Raw genomic sequence first — 17,504 nt, forward strand, 5'->3', positions numbered from 1 at the left:
AAAAAAAAAAACAGTTTGGGTGCTTTATGTTTGCAAACCACTTGCAAAAGCATAGCTGTGCTCAGGTACGCTGAGTGCTCAGCCCACTGTGAGACACTTGCAGTGTTTCTGGTAACATCAGAGTTATTGGATGAAGTTTGTACCAAAAAAAAAAAAATGGAAACCCCCCCCCCCAAACTATTCTGTTTATAGTTGGCTGCATGGGGGTGGAGACCCAAATTGCCCAATTAGTGACTCCCATTGGGGTTCAGGTAAAGTCCGGATCCCAAACCAAAAGGAAATTAAAGAGTGACTGTCGTTTTCATTTTTCTTTTATAAATCAATAGTACTCATGAAATATGAAAGTTTGTGATATATCTTAACATAGAAATCATTTTTTTTCTCTTCCAGGACTGATCATTCACTCTCAATATTATCAATTCCCAGGTGAAATATATAGTCAGTGAAGACTTTTCCATTACTGACATAGGAGATGAATTGCTACAGATAAGATTCTAGGCAGAAAAAAGAGGAGGAGGGGAGCAGCCGAGGGCAGAGCTCCTCCAGTGTCATCCCTCCCATATACAGTACATAAAATCTTTATAAAAAAAAAAACAACTACCACTATCTCCTATCTCAGTAATGAGAAAGTCTGTCTTCTGAATGCTATAACTTTTTTGTTTGCCGATTGAGCCATATTAGAGCTTGTTTTTCACGGGACAATTTGGGGTTTTCATTCATACCACTTTACATATGACTTTTTGATCAATTTGTCAGTATGATGAAAAAGCTACATTTTTTATGCCATTTTTTTTTCTTTTACGGTGTTCCCCATACAGAATAAATGATGTGCCAGTTTTAAAGTTTGGGCCATTCCACACACGCCACTACCAAATATGTGTATGTGTTTTTGTTTCTTTTATACAAAAGCTGCATTTTTAGTGACAAAACCGCTTTTCATGATTTTTGTGTACCTTATTATGGTTTTTTTTACACATTTTAGTTAACTATTTTCCGATTTTATACTTAGTCTCAATGTGAGACAAGAATTTTTTTCACTTTGATTGGTGGTCTCATGTATTGCAGTACTTGTGTACTGCAGTGTATGGAATCTTTCAATTCTGCACTGACCCAACCGGTTAGACCCTGCTTATAGCACGGTCTAACAGACCACCGTACCCAGAGGTCATCAGCTAACCTCAGGGTGCCATGCCAACTATTGGCAAATGCAATTATGATCACAGAGCACAGATAGTATTAAAGCGCACTTATAAAGCGGCACTGGGCAATAAAGCCCCTTAATGACCATGGTAAAAAGGCATATCTGTGGTGTTTAAGGTTTAAGTAGACTTGGCAGTTTCCCGGTTTTCAGGGGAACCAAACAACCCCTTTAATTAGTATGATTTATATAAAAAAACCTAATTAAAAAAGAAAGGTGATTAACAGAGATGGGCGAACTCGCAGATGTTCAGGTTTGGCGGGTCCGCCTGGAATTTTAAAAAAAAAATAAATAGAAATCTGATTCTGGGCCAGACTTGATCTCAAGCTTGACTCATGACGCTGAATTCTATATAAGTCTAAGGGACCAGAACTTAAGTGTTATGAAATCATGTTTGTAAGGGATAGGGGCTGCAAAAGGAAGCAAATATGGGATTAAAGAAGGACAATTATGCTTACAGAGTCTCAGCGTGGCTGTCAGATTTACGTATCTGCTCAATAATTTTCATGAATTTTAACAGCTTCCCCTCCCCCGCTCACCCTCTGTGACAGCATCTGTGATTGGTTGTTGTCAGACTGCCTGTGTGCCGACATCTGTGATTGGTTGCCGTCAATGTTAGTAATGGGCCGGTCTCTACTAATGTCTTCTAATATTTTTTGACAAATCATCACAATTGCCACCACTCCAGGGCAATCGGGATGAGCTGGGTAACGTGCCAAGACTGGCACGTCTAATAGATGTGCTAATTCTGTGGTGACTACTATTTTTAGGCTGGGGAGGGCCCAATAACCATTGACTTTTTCAGCTGTCTGCTTCATCTTGGCTGCATGTCAAAATGGGGAGGCCCCCACTCCATTTTTTAAATTATTTAAATAATTTTTAAAAAGCTGCATGTGGTCCCTCGTATTTTGATACACAGCCAAGATAATGCACACAGCCAGGGGTTGCAGCCTCTAACTTTCTGGTTTCTCTGCGCTGGGTATCAAAATACATGGGACCCTGTGCCTTTTTTTTCTAATTATTTATTTATTTTTACAGTCCACTGCTGGGACTCAGACAGCTAGTGTGAGGGAAACCAATCACAGAGCATCGCACAGAGGGTGGGCAGGCAAAGCAATGGATATTAATGAGGTTAATGAGCGAACCCCAAAGCAGTGTGACAGCCGCATGGAGATTCGGTAAGTATAATTATCCTGCATTAATCCCTATTGGGCCTCCTTTTATTTTATTTTATCCTGGTGGCTGAACCCTAACAGTAATAGTTCCCTGAGAAGTCTGTGTTCGGGTCCAGGCACGGATACCAGGTGTCCGGTACGGTCCCTGAACTGTACAGTTAGGGTTCACGCATCACTAATGATGAACCTAAAAGAGCAGAGATGTAGTTATTAACGGCTTTTTTTGAATCACCTGTGTGATCTTGTCAAATATATCACTGACATCAGAAAATCATTTGGACTAGATTTCCCCTTTTGATATCTAGTATGGCACAATTGTTAAGCTTTGAAAAAAAGCATTGTTGCACATTCAGCAAAATAGGCTGGACATCATTTCTCCATAGTAGCATTTGGCTGCCTTTTTTTAAGGTCGTTTAACCAGGTATTAAATTTAGAAAACAGAAATATCCTTTTGCACAAAAGAACATTTGATGTTAAACTATTTTGCCTTCAAAAATGCTAATTCAATACTCTAGGTATTGGTAACTCAGGCTGTCTGATAATAAACATTGAAAATATGTAAAAACAGAAGAAATCAACTTAATATGACATACATGTAACTCCCTCAATTCAGTGCACAACTCGATAAAAATAAAATCATGATGTCAATAAATGTCTGAACACGTTTAGAGATGAGTAAAGTTTGATGTTCGAACCGAACACGGACTTTACAAAAAAAAAGTCGCTGTGCTTGGGTACGCTCGGTGCTCAGCCCAGTGCGAGCAGCCTGCAGTGTTTGAACAGCTCACACTGGGGGTAAAATCAGTGTTATCGGATGTAGTGTGAAAAAAGAAATGGAAAAAGGCCATCCACCTTTCCCAGAAGTGCTCTCTTTATGGCTGGCTGTATGTGGGCAGTGAACCAAACTACCCAATCAGTGACTTCTATTGGGGTCCAAGCCAAGTTCAGGTCCTGAACTGAACTTTATCTAAAGTCCGTCTGAAACCGCTAAACCGAATTTCAAAGGGGTCCACTCATCTCTAAACATGTCCATTCTGGAGTTATTTGTAGTCAGCTGGGCTGCACTCCTACAGGCAGATGAATGCCTGTCACCCTATGTAATGGCAGCCTATTATAGGGACGGGTCCAATGTACTATTAGACCATGAAGCAAAAAATCATACAGACACATGGTAGACACCGACGAGTGATAACGGAATGCAGGTCTCATAACTATCTGTAATCTATTTTGCTTTCGGTATCTTACTTTCTATTTGTAGGGACATTTTGGATGCAATGCTGGATCTGTACCACCACAGATATCCAGCACACCTCGTTAACTTACAATGGAAGCTGATGGGTTCAGAAAATTTGAGAGGAAAAAAGATCTGCAGATGTGACCCAGATGTCACCGTTTTAGTTGTGGTTATGTGCATCTTTGTATAACAGTGCAGTGGACCTGTCCCTATGATATTCTGCCCTGTAATAGAGCAGCATATTAAAATAATCCACTGATGGCATCTAGCATTGATAATTGCATGGGAAGAGTTTTTATCCATCTTAATTGAAATCATAATTGAAATTCTTCATCTGAAAATTATATTTAGTGAAATCTAATTGTGGTGATTGCTACATAACAGAAGCACTGGAATGACTAACCTCACAGATTGCAATCAATGCGAGAGATGAACCACTTACAATCTACTGTTGTTGCTTGAAATTATCATAGTAACAAGATCTCTAGTTAGAAATTCACGCTATTATGTAGTATAACTCCAGTCTGTAAAATAACTTGTGTTTTCAGGAATAACCCTTTATCTCATATCGAGTGGATAGGAAATAACTTGCTGATTATCTGGAGGTCACAAGGGAGGAGACCTGCAACCTAGTCTTGAATGGAGCAGAGATGCACAAGACCTTCATTGTCTATTAGACTGTCAGAAATAGCCAAGCACTGTACTTGGCAGACCCATGGACAATGAATGGAACAGAGGCTGAGCAGGTCTACCTCCACACCATTCAGAATGGGGCTTCCACTCTCAGGATTACATAGCTACATAGGTTAAAAAAAACAAACCTAAAACAAGTCCATCAGATTCAAACTTTCTCCACCAGTTATACATTCTCTATCACTAGAATATTTATAACTCACAATGCCATTATGTGATAAAGAAATAAAGCTCTCTTTTAAATCCCATCGTAGTATCTGTCATCACTACCTCTTGTGGTCAGGCATTCCACGGTATGGCTACTCTAACTATAAAGAACCCTTTCCTGTTTAGCTGCCCAAATCGCTTTTCATCCACATGGTATGAATGTAAGGTTCCAGCATCTTGATTTCGGGATAACTAGCATCCAGCAACTAGACCTTCAGCGATCAGCAAGCTATCTCCTATCCTATTAGTCCACAATATTATTAGGTAGGTTTTACTGTATGTGTCAAGGTATTTGGTGTAAACATATTAATAAATTGGGGCGTATGTGTTATGACACAATTTTATCATAGTATACATTTAATTGTTTATCCAGGAAAGTGAATCCCAAATGGTGTAAAATATCTAAAATAAACACAACAGGTACTTACCCCTCTGTCGCTGCTCAGGTCTTAAGGCCCAATTACATACAACGATATCGCTAACGAGATATCGTCGGGGTCACTGTGTTTGTGACGCACATCCAGCGTCGTTAGTGACGTCGTTGCGTGTAACAGCTCCGAGCGAGTGTTAACAATCAAAAATTCTCACCTAATCGTTGACACGTCGTTCATTTTCAAAATCTCGTTGGTCGTTGTGGACGTAGGTTGTTCGTCGTTCCTGAGGCAGCACATATCGCTACGTGTGACACCGCAGGAACGACAATTAACAGCTTACCTGCGTCCTCCGGCAACGAGTTGGGCATGTCGTTAATGCGGCTGGTCTCCACCCCTCTGCTTCTATTAGTCGGCCGCTGTGTGACGTCGCTGTGACGGTGCACGAATCTCCCCCTTAACGAAGAGGTTGTTCGCCGCCCACAGCAAGGAAAGTAAGTACGTGTGACGGGTGTTGGCGATATTGTGCGTCACCGGCAGCGATTTGCCCGTGACGCACAAACGACGGGGGAGGGTGCTTTCACGAGCGACATCGCTAGCTATGTCACTGCATGTAAAGCAGCCTTTAGTGTTTTGGCTGCAGTGGAGACATCACATTGCACAACAACACTGTAGCTAATCACTGAGCTCAGCGGCTGAGAAATGGTAAATGGCACGAGCCACAGTGATTGGCTACAGTAACGACACATCATCAATAGTGATGGGCGGACCCGGACTGTAAAAGTCCGGATTCACGTAGTTTCAAAAGTACCTGGGTGCCGGGCCTGGAGTTCTCAGGCAATTCTGGGTAATGATCTGGATTTGGCAACTCGAGAATTAAAAAAAAAATAAAAAATAAAGAAAATAAGAATAAAGCAAGCTCGTTATACTTATAGAGTCTCCATCGCGGCTGTAACTGTTTCTGGGGCCATTCTTTCTACTTCCAGGGCCGCTCATTATTTCTCATCCATATGCACTGCTTTCCCCACCCACCGGCAGTCCTGGTTTCTGTGATTGGTTACAGTCCAACACTGCCCTCAACCTGTATGACAGCGTGTCTGACTGCAACCAATCACAAACCCTGTCTGTGGGTCACTGTAGATTGGTGTAAAACTAAATGAAAATAAAATTGGCATAGGGTACCAACATATTATGATACCCAGCACAAATAAAGCATATGGCAACAGGCTGCAGGCCTCAGCTGTGCACATTATCTTGGCTGTGTATCAAAAGAAGAGGGACCGCATGTAGCTTTTTAAAAAAATATATTTGAATAAAAAAAATTAAAAACCAGGATGTGGTCCCTTCCCAATTTTGATACCCAGCCATGGTAAAGTCCAACAACTGGGGGCTGATATTCTCAGACTGTGGAAACCCATGGTTATTGCCCCCCCCAGCCTGAAAATATAAGTCTGCAGTCACCCAGAGTTGTCAAATCCATTAGATGCGACAATCCCCACACTGTATCCGGCTCATCCTGATTGCCCTGGTGCGGTGGCAGTCAGGGTAATAAGAGGTTAATAACAGCTCATAGCTGCCACTAAGCCCTACATTAGACCTGTTAAATCTATTAGACCGCCCATTACTAATCTGTAAGTGAAATTTAATAAATACAAACACCAAAAAAATTATTTATTTGAAATAAAGTACAAAAAACCCCTCACCCTCTTTCACCTATTTATTAGCCCCCCAAAACACCCAAATCCAAAATGATACACACGAAGTCCCAAGACGATTCCAGTTTTGCTACATCTGAAGCGACAGCGAGCGGCCACCATAGAACATGACCACCTGCTGTGAGCTTCAGGCAGTGACTCAGCCATGTGATGAGCAGTGACGTCACTCAGGTTATTTACGGTCACAGCTGGAGGTTCCGATAGTCCTCCACCTGTGACCACAGGTAACCTGACTTCAGTAAACTCAGTGACTTTACCTCAGGTGAGGTCACAAAGTTCACAAACCTACATCTCCTGCCAGAAAATTATTTTTTTGCCAAGAGATGCAGATTTGATGATGACATTTTTATACCATATTCCTGCATCCAATTTACACCTCTTGGCAAAAAAAGCATCACTACCGCATGTGATATAATGCGGTAGTGACGCAATTTTTTGCCAGGAGGTGTAGATTGGGTGCAGGAATATGGTGTAAAAATTTCAGCACCAAATCTGCATCTCTTGGCAAAAAAACGCGGTTTTCACTCAGGAGATGCAGGGCTGTAAACCCTGTGACCTCACCTGAGGTAAGGTCACTGAGTTTACTGAGGTCAGGTTACCTGGGATCAAAGGTGGAGGACCGTGGGACCCTCCAGCTGTGACGGCACACAACCTGAGTGATGTCACCGCTCATCGTGTGCCTCAGACATTCTCTGCCTGAAGCTCACAGCAGGCGGTCATGTTCTATGGCTGTATACTGCCACTTTAGATGTAGCAGAGCTGGAATCATCGTGGGATCTTCTGTTTATTATTTCGTACCTGGGTGTTTTGGGGGTTAATAAAGGGGTGAAAGAGGGTGTTTTTTTGTATTTTATTTCAAATAAAGGATTTTTTGGGTGTTTATTTCTTTCCACTTACAGATTACAAATGGGTAAAGTCTCAGACGCCTACTGTTACTAATCCAGGGCTTAGTGGCAGCTGGGATCTTCCACTAACCCCTTATTACCCCGATTGCCACTGCACAAGGGCACACGGGAAGAGCCAGGTAAAATTCCAGGATTGTCGCATCCAATGGATGCGACAATCTTGGGCAGCTACAGCGTTTTGTTATTTTTAGGCTGGAGGGGCAATAACCATGTGTTTCCCTAGCCTGAAAATATCATCTCCCAGCTGTTGGCTTTATCATGGCTCGATATCAAAATTTGGGGGATCGCTAGCAGCTTTTTAAAATTATTTAATTATTTTTACACCAATACTGTATATAGTGACCCGCAGACAGGGTTTGTGATTGGCTGCAGTCAGACACCCTGTCACTCAGGGTGGGGACGCACCTGACTACAGCCAATCACAGATGCAAAGACTGCTGATGGGAGGCAAAAGGAGTGAATATGTATGAGGGTAATGAGTGGCCCGGAAGTAGATTGAGCAGACCTGGTAGCAGTTACAGCCTCGCTAGAGACCGGTAAGTATAATAAGCTTGCTCCAATCCCCCTATGTATTCTATTACCATTTTAAGCGCCAGATTCTGGCCCTCATAGACTTATATGGGGACGGGTATCCAGCCAGATATCTGGGATCAATTTCGGGCTGGAACCGTTTTTGTTTTTCTTTAACCCGGTTAGACCTGCCGATCCCAGTTATCCAAGAGTCCGCCCATCACTAGTCATCACACTATTGCAACCAAAATACTGAGACCACAGCAGTGGTGGACAACTATCACTGAACCCAAGAAGGGTGTGTACCTGCCATGTTGGTTATTTTAGGTGTTTTACAGTGTTTGAAGTCCACTTTCCTGAAAATAGACAACCCTTTTGACTTTTTGAACAATTTCTATTACAGGTCCTTTGTGGGAATGCACTAGACTAGAGGATCCACCACAAAACTTCAATGAGACTTGGAACTCATAATCGGTGCACCTGTTCTCCCTTCTTTAACGTCTTTTTAATGGTTACTAACCATGATATACCTATAACTCATAACAAGACCTGCTGTTAAATAATAACTCAGTTGTTAAGCCATAATAATCTGGCCCTCCTAAAAGTTTCTTGTTATTCTTGCCCATTTTCCCTGTTTTTGACACATCATCTTCAAGAACTAACTAATCCCTTGCTGCCTATTGTATTCCACCACTTGGTCGGTGCTAGTTTAGCAAGATAATCACTAATTAATTTTGTCTATGGTTTTAACATTATGTCTGATCAGATCTGTACCAGAGCAAGGGTGGACAAGTCATTGGTGCAACGTGTGAGGCTGCACAGGAATCCAAGAGTTAAAGGGGCCCATTTCCAGTTTCAAAGCAAGTGGAACTGTACATTGTGATGATATTTTGGGCTAAAAAAGGGCTCATATACTGTTCTTGCACAGGGGCCCTTTTCTGTCTGTGTCCACCAGTGCATAAGAGTGTATAGTGCTAGAACTGATATCCCAATTGTGCAAGATATGTCTACTAGCCTCATCCGCACACATGGCAACTGACACACCCGATAAGATTCGTGCAGCTATTTATCTTACCTACGTCAGAATAATTTACTGAGCTCGAAATAATGATTATGTGGCCTAGAATGTAAAATGTCAATACCAGATCTGCATAGATCCTAAACAAACCAGGAATTCAAGATATTCAAGCTCAGTAGCTGCAAGATTTCCAGAGAGTTTTACATTATAGTATAATTGGGAGCTGCAAAGCAGGATCAGTACAAAGGGCGTAATTTACAAAATGCTTGCTTTTATGTACACTTCTTGTAAAAGTAAACTCTTAAATACTGTCTACAGGTGGGTAGCAAGTTGCAAAGCACGTTGCTTGAAATTTATTTTATATATTGCAAAAATATACCGTATTTTTCGCTTTATAAGACACACTTTTGTTCCCCCAAACTTTGGGGGAAAGTAGGGGGGGCGTCTTATAAGCCGAATATACGGGGGGGGGGGGGGGTGTATATATATATATATATATATATATATATATATATATATATATATATATATATATATATATATGTACACTGCAGGGTCCAGGGGAGGTGGGGGCAGCTCTGGAGCGCACGTGAACGCTGCGGCGGCAGCGTTTGATCTCCTGCTCCCGCTCATATAATATGCACAGCCGCTGTCCATCTCCGGTGGTGCTGAAATCGCACCGCAGTGAGGGGCTGGGGAGCTGTGCATATTATATGTCTCTGCGTGCCCCTGTGATGGCACATGCCCCCCCCTGTGTTAGATTTGGCCCCCATGCTGCTGCTCATTCTAAAATAAAAAAGCTTTACTTACCCCCTGCAGCGTTTCTCGCCGTGTCCCTGCTTCCACTGTGATCAGGCACGCAGAAATCTCAGGCTGCTGTGCCGATCACATGACCACACTGAGAACCAGGAAGTAAGGAAGAGAAGCACGGAGGGAGACAGGAGGGAGATAAACGCTGCAGGAGGTAAGGAAAGAGGGTTTTATTTTACTATGGGCAGCAGCCTGGGGGCGATATCTAACACAGGGGGACTTGTGCGATCTATAGGGGCCATGGGCAGCAGCCTGGGGGCGATATCTAACACAGGGGGACTTGTGCGATCTATATAGGGGCCATGGGCAGCAGCCTGGGGGCGATATCTAACACAGGGGGACTTGTGCGATCTATATAGGGCCATGGGCAGCACTATGGGGGCGATATCTAACACAGGGGGACTTGTGCGATCTATATAGGGGCCATGGGCAGCATTATGGGGGCGATATCTAACACAGGGGGACTTGTGCGATCTATAGAGGCCATGGGCAGCAGCCTGGGGGCGATATCTAACACAGGGGGACTTGTGCGATCTATATAGGGGCCATGGGCAGCATTATGGGGGCGATATCTAACACAGGGGGACTTGTGCGATCTATATAGGGCCATGGGCAGCACTATGGGGGCGATATCTAACACAGGGGGACTTGTGCGATCTATAGGGGCCATGGGAAGCAGCATGGGGGCGCTATCTAACACAGGGGAACGTGTGCAATTCATAGGGGACCATAGGCAGCACAGGGGAACGTGTCCCATCACAAGGGGGCTATATTCAATATAAGGGGGCCATATCCAGATTAAGGGGGCTAATTTTAGGATGGGGGGCTATGACGGACATATACCCTATATGATTTGTTAGAGGGACACTGGCATTATAAGATGGACCCCATTTAACATTAAAAAAAAAAAAATTCTCTTTTCCTTCACCAAATTTGGGGGTGCGTCTTATAATCAGGTGCGTCTTATAAAGCGAAAAATACGGTATGTTCCAAGGCTTTAAACGTGACAACAAATTTAAAGTAGGATCAAATTATAATTTACCTTGTTAAAAAAACATATGAACATTTATTTTCTGAAACGTTAATGGGTGTATGCTGCTTCATATGCAACATCATTTTATAGGGACCCTAATTCAATTCCTGCAGAGCAATTCTATACTATAACAGGGCAATGCTAATGTACTTACCTCTTGTCCACCATCCAGAACACAGAGCTTAGAGCACTGCTTTTTGGCATCCACCAAGATATTAAACATTGTACATACTGAGGCAGGAATACGCAGGTCGGTAGATTTTGTTGTTCTTTGTAGTTTAACCTCAAATGCAGTCCGTGTCCTATGTCATAAAGTGACAAATTGGGAAAAATTAAAGTGTGTTGTAACTTTCAAAACTCCTAATTGTGCATCTTTAACCACATAACATGTTTTTAGCCTATAGGACTAAACATTTTTTTTCTTCTTTCAACATCACTTTTATTTTTCTGTTTATAAAGCTGTATGATAGCATGTTTTCTACATGACGTAGTAGTTTAGTGGGATGCATATAATTTATTAACTTTTTTTTGTAGAATAGACGAAAGCAGTCAACTTTGTTGTTGATTATTGTTGTTGATTACAACAGATTTATCTTGTCTTATCTTGTTGTAAGCTCTGTAAAATTCAGTGTGAAGTAGTAACTAGTCAAGTATGTGCAAATACAAACTGCATATGCCTTGCTCCCCCCTCCCAGTGCTGGCATCAGTGATAGTAAATGTGAAATGAATATGCATTGCTGCTCCCACCCCATACTCCTTCCTCTGAGCAGTGATAGTGAATGCACTAAGGTGTGGGTGGTGGAAGCAGTACATATGATAAACTGTATTTACATACACTTGACTAGCTGTCATGAGACACTGAATTCTCAAGAGCGTACAGCAAGATAACAAGAGAAGCTACAGCAATAAAAGTTACTGATCCTAAAATGTCTGCCTATTTAAAGATAATATTAGTATTGTAATAGAAAACCACCTGATTCCCTTTAATAAAATGACTGCCAAGTATGAATAAATTGTAGGCTTTTTGAGGACACTTAGATTTATTTTTTTTACATGCAACCATTTTAGTCTGTTCTTTAGTGATATTTACAGGAGAAAAAGGTTTAACTTCAATTTTTTAATTGCACGAGTGTCTTCCATCCTTGTGATATTCATGACGGTTCTAGGATCTGAGCTCCACATTAACTTGTGAGGCTCAATATATTAAATCCATTTACTTTCTGTTGGTGCAGCAAGGGTTTGTCATTTTCCCTGCTAGCAGCTCCTGGTTAAGTCAATTCATGCAGCCGGTTTGTGACCACTCCCATCTCCTTATAGTACCATGATCCATCACCTGATTCCAGAAACAGAAAGAAGACTCATTCTGTTCTGACCACATTGGAGGGAGGAAGCATTCTGGAGCTTTGATGTGGTAGTTCTGCTGTTTTCAGCCGTATTGCTTTGCCTGCAGCCATGGTGTCTGGTTGCAGCCTTGTAGTTTTGTGATATCCTTTTTTAATTTCCCAGTCTGTCTATCTTCCCTTGTGTTTGATTATTGCAGTGATGGGACTAGTTGCTCTAGCTGGCCCTCTCATGAGCCACGGTGAGTTTAGGGCAAGTGAAGCCCTAGGCATATGATTGGCGACGGGGTGTAAGAACCCGTATAGGGACGTTAAGGAGCGCGGGGCTCAGCCGCAAGTGAGTTTAGATGTTGAGACCGCTTCCCTCTCCCTAGCGCCAGGGCCCACCATTGTAATGTGTCCCTTATTTGTGACTGATCTTGTTGGGGGTTCCACTATATCTGGCAGAACCCTGATAGTCACAGCGTGACATTCAGACAGAATTTTTAAGTCACACATAATAATCGTGTGTATGTCGCGGGCGGAGGAGGGGACGCTGCGCTCTCCCACTGCTCGGGTCCGGCTGCTGCCGCTGCTCAGTGGTGGCTCGAGCGGTGGGCCGGATCCCGGGGACTCGAGTGGCGTTCCTCGCCCGTGAGTGAGAAGGGTGGGGATTGATTGTGGGGATTGGATATTGTCCGTGACGCCACCCACGGTTATGGTGAGTTTGGTGATACCACCTCTGCTCTGGACGGGGGATCCCAGGAGCGATGACAGGGAGCAGCCTGGATGTTAGTTCTCCCCTTTGTGGGTAGGGGGTTGGTTGTCCCGGGGCCTGGTGATGGGGTAGGGATGGATGGCAGGCGGGTTACGGGGCCTGGCGAGGTGCAGGGTCGCGGGGGCAGCGCTGTGCCGCACGGCACGGTGGTACTCACTCAGCCAATGATGAGGACACAGTTCTCGGTAAAACACATGGCTGGATGGACGGGTCCCACAGACGGCTGCAGTGTTTCTCCTCCCGGCAGGTTGATGGTGACAGCCTTTCCCTGCACCTATGTAGTGTAACGGTTCCAATGGGTTCCCACCGGTAACCCGCTCCCCAGCTTGGATGGGTGCTGAAGGAGCCCCTTTTGCCCGCAGGCTCTGGCCCTGGGAACTTTAGCCTTGGCGGTGACTGTGTTTCCCTCTCTCGGTTGGACTGTTGCCTTCTGTCGGGACTTGGCTGCTTTGAAACCCAGGAGGTTCCCTTCGCTAACAGATTTGGCAAATTCACGGCGACTCCTAGCCTTGCCAGGGTCCGTAAGCCCCTGACGGATGGTGCTGGCTTCTCTTTGCGCACCGGTCCGGTACCGCCGGGCTACCGCCCGTGCACGGCCCTTACGGTTAGCTCCAATAGACCACTCCTGCAGACGGTCACCACCGTCTGCCAACCTTGCTGATCCATCCGGGCCACACACCCGGACCAACTTCAGGCTGCTTAACTGCCACTATACTCCTCTCTCCACTCTACTCAAAACTGATCTGCCTGGTTTTCCCGCCTCCAGGACTGTGAACTCCTCGGTGGGCAGGGCCAACCGCCTAGCCCACCCCCCTGGTGTGAGCATCAGCCCCTGGAGGAAGGCAACAAGGGTTTGTGTCTGACTTCGGTGTGCCTGACCGGGAGTGTGGGGTGTGTAGGTGTTGTTATCTGTGGCCCCTGGGTTGTCCAGGGCGCCACATTCCCCCTTAGTAAAATGCAGACCGTCCGCGGGCTGCACGTCCATCACCGGTTTTATTTTCACAAACTGGAAAAGATAACGGTAAACATATTACAAGCATAATAACATCTTCCCACATCGGGAGGCATGGTACTTAAACGTTGCTAAACGGTAACAGCTTCCGCTCTCTCCCACTCAAGTAACCTGGCCCTGATGCTGCCCCTAAGCAAACAGGCAGCACTCCTTGACCCCAGTCCAGCACAAGTTACCCGAGCGGGTTCTGTCTTTTTCAAGGGACCCACGTCCATGGGGAACCCCTGAAACCCCCAGAGGATCGCCACCGGTTCCGGTGGTGGCTGGGCCCCAGCCTGCTCCACTGAAGGCCCTTCCTCCAATCTGCCTCTCCGGAGGCGGCAACGGTGAAGCCACAAACATAATTATTTACAAGCCACAAGTTCGTGGTTGCCCTGCAAGTTCTCAGGCTTGTCCATAAGGAGTCCCTTACGCAAAACTTGAAAACAGTCCCCACAGGGACAATGGTGCCGGCAACGACCGGTTTGAATCACGGATTGTCAATCAGGTGAACTTCGGTTATCATTCTTTCTTATCATTCATTTTCAACTTTTAAACGGTACTTTGGTGGTCCCAACGGGGACAACTTTTAGGCGGAGGACCGCCAGCTTCACTGCTCGCTTTCATCATCCTCAGCCGGCCCCAGGTGGAGGAACACGGAAATCAGCCCCTCCAGCGCCTAGCAGGCGCGACGGGGGAGGGCCACACGGTACCCATTATTTCCGCTCCAGGGGATGTAAGTGGCCTCCATGTCACACAGGGCAAAGACCCCTTCGTCTTCCTCGGAAACAGGCTCTGTGTCCGGTCCGGAGTCGCTATCATCCGTCCCTGCGCCAGGCGGGTCGCCGCCAGCTGCCGCAGCCTCTGGGCTCGCCACTCTCTCGGCCACTGTCACGAAGGGGTGTACGCCAGACGAACCAGGCGCAGCACGGTGCACGGGCAAGGAAGATGGAGGCAGCATGGGGGCCAGGGGTAGACCGGGTCCCTCAGCCGCAATGGCCGGTCCCTCGGGGACACAGGGGCGTGGGTCACTCACCAGCTCCTCCATCATTGCTTCCATTCCATACACCCGGGCGACTGCAGCTACCTCCTCCACCTCCGCGGTCCACTGTTCCATCAGTGTGCATATCTGACGTTGGTAGTGTCGGCAGATCCCTGCCGTTCGGGCCCTCAGCCACGCCGCTGTTCCAGGCACCGGCTCGGTAGCCTCCGCATAGCTGGGTGGGGCAGACATCCTTTGCAGGGCTCAGCGGATCGCGGGGTCCCGGTGTCCCTGCTCGTATAGCCGCGAGCTACATGCGGCCAGACACCATCAGTCCACCTTAGTCTCTTTCCGGCTCCTCCTCTACAGGGGCGGGGCTTCGGCCTTCGCGCCTCCACTACTCAAGGAGACGCTCGAGCGGGAATTTTTCGCGCCCAAGATGGCGTCTTCTCCAATTTTTCGGTCGGACACCTCCGGCAGTAACAAGGCGCACCTCTACCAGACGGCAGAGCGGTAAGATCCTGTTCGTGATGCCAAGTTGTCACGGGCAGAGGAGGGGACGCTGCGCTCTCCCACTGCTCGGGTCCGGCTGCTGCTGCCGCTGCTCGGTGGTGGCTCGAGCGGTGGGCCGGATCCCAGGGACTCGAGCGGCATTCCTTGCCCGTGAGTGAAAAGGGTGGGGATTGATTGTGGGGATTGGATATTGTCCGTGACACCACCCACGGTTGTGGTGAGATTGGTGACACCACCGCTGTTCTGGACGGGGGATCCCGGGAGCAATGACAGGGAGCAGCCTGGATGTTAGTTCTCCCCTCCGTGGGTAGGGGGTTGGTTGTCCCGGGGCCTGGTGATGGGGTAGGGATGGATGGCAGGCGGGTTACGGGGCCTGGCGAGGTGCAGGGTCGCGGGGGCAGCGCTGTGCCGCACGGCACGGTGGTACTCACTCAGCCAATGATGAGGACACAGTTCTCGGTAAAACACACGGCTGGATGGACAGGTCCCACAGACAGCTGCGGTGTTTCTCCTCCCGGCAGGTTGATGGTGACTGCCTTTCCCTGCACCTATGTAGTGTAATGGTTCTAATGGGTTCCCACCGGTAACCCGCTCCCCAGCTTGGATGGGTGCTGAAGGAGCCCCCTTTTGCCCGCAGGCTCTGGCCCTGGGAACTTTAGCCTTGGCGGTGACTGTGTTTCCCTCTCGGTTGGACTGTTGCCTTCTGTCGGGACTTGGCTGCTGGGAAACCCAGGAGGTTCCCTTCGCTAACGAATTTGGCAAATTCATGGTGACTCCTAGCCTTGCCGGGGTCCGTAAGCCCCTGCCGGATGGTGCTGGCTTCTCTTTGCGTACCGGTCTGGTACCGCCGGGCCACCGCTCGTCCACGGTCCTTACGGTTAGCTCCAATAGGCCACTCCTGCAGACGGTCACCACCGTCTGCCAACCTTGCTGATCCGTCCGGGCCACACACCCGGACCAACTTCAGGCTGCTTAACTGCCACTTTACTCCTCTCTCCACTCTACTCAAAACTGATCTGCCTGGTTTTCCCGCCTCCAGGACTGTGAACTCCTCGGTGGGCGGGGCCAACCGCCTGGCCCACCCCCCTGGAGTGAGCATCAGTCCCTGGAGGAAGGCAACAAGGGTTTGTGTCTGACTTCGGTGTGCCTGACCGGAAGTGTAGGGTGTGTAGGTGTTGTTATCTGTGTCCCCTGGCTTGTCCAGGGCGCCACATGTATATCATACATAATAAGGGTGTGCTTGACTATGTCAATTTATGAAAATATTCCTCCTTTGTTCCGGATGCCAATCATGATTGTCAACAAGGGAGTGTTTTAAATAGTCCCATTTGAGCCCATTTGTAGTAGTCTACATTGGTCTTATGGCAAAGTGTGGCCATTTTTAATAATTCAAAATAAAGAATAATTTAGATTTTCTTTGGTTACTAAATAATTCCAGTGGCACAACACCATTACAGTTATGTTAAAAAGGAAGTGTAAAAAGGTTTACTGGTATTGTATAATCCATTTTCAACCAATTCATTTACAGGAGAAAAAAAAAAGTCACTGTTTGTTTTTATATCTTTTCTTATGACCTCAGCTGCACTATTATTTACATTTATTTGGGGTGAGATGGAGACCTTTTTAATTAAACCTAATTGATCTTAAATGGGTTTTCCAAATTTAGGAAACCTTTTGTCACCCAGTAAAACATATACACTGTGCTTTGTTTCCCCCTATCCAGGTACGGAGTCACCACCTCTGCTTGCGGTGTATGTAATGGTCTGCAGCACGGATACCACTGCAATCAATAACTGGCCTCAGGAGCTCTGCCCGAGTTGACAGCATGAGCTGCTGTACTCACTGATTAGCAGTAGTGCTTTCAACGTGACGTCAGCACAGCAGACAGTACACTGGACCGAGGTAGGGTGAGTAAAGCACAGTTTTTTTTGTTTTGTATTTTTAAATTATCTGCAGCCATTGGACAGGGATTACCGAACACTACATTGAGTAACTACATTGTATAATATGGTGAATGATGTAACTAACATTCCCTTTTAAAAAAATGTAAGC

General features: G+C 46.1%; 1 protein-coding gene across 16 annotated transcripts in view; it reads right to left on the reverse strand.

Annotated features, from left to right (window-relative positions):
- The window catches only part of CADPS2 (calcium dependent secretion activator 2), a 914,362-nt gene that overhangs the window by 194,262 nt on the left and 702,596 nt on the right, over positions 1 to 17,504 (reverse strand). For all 16 annotated transcript variants that reach the window (XM_075345069.1, XM_075345070.1, XM_075345068.1 and 13 more), the window contains one exon: positions 11,024 to 11,171. In XM_075345069.1, coding sequence (XP_075201184.1) covers positions 11,024 to 11,171 — 148 coding nt within the window. The remainder of the gene's footprint in view (positions 1 to 11,023; positions 11,172 to 17,504) is intronic.

Source organism: Anomaloglossus baeobatrachus, chromosome 4 (genome assembly GCF_048569485.1).
Source record: "Anomaloglossus baeobatrachus isolate aAnoBae1 chromosome 4, aAnoBae1.hap1, whole genome shotgun sequence".
NCBI classification, from domain to species: domain Eukaryota; kingdom Metazoa; phylum Chordata; class Amphibia; order Anura; family Aromobatidae; genus Anomaloglossus; species Anomaloglossus baeobatrachus.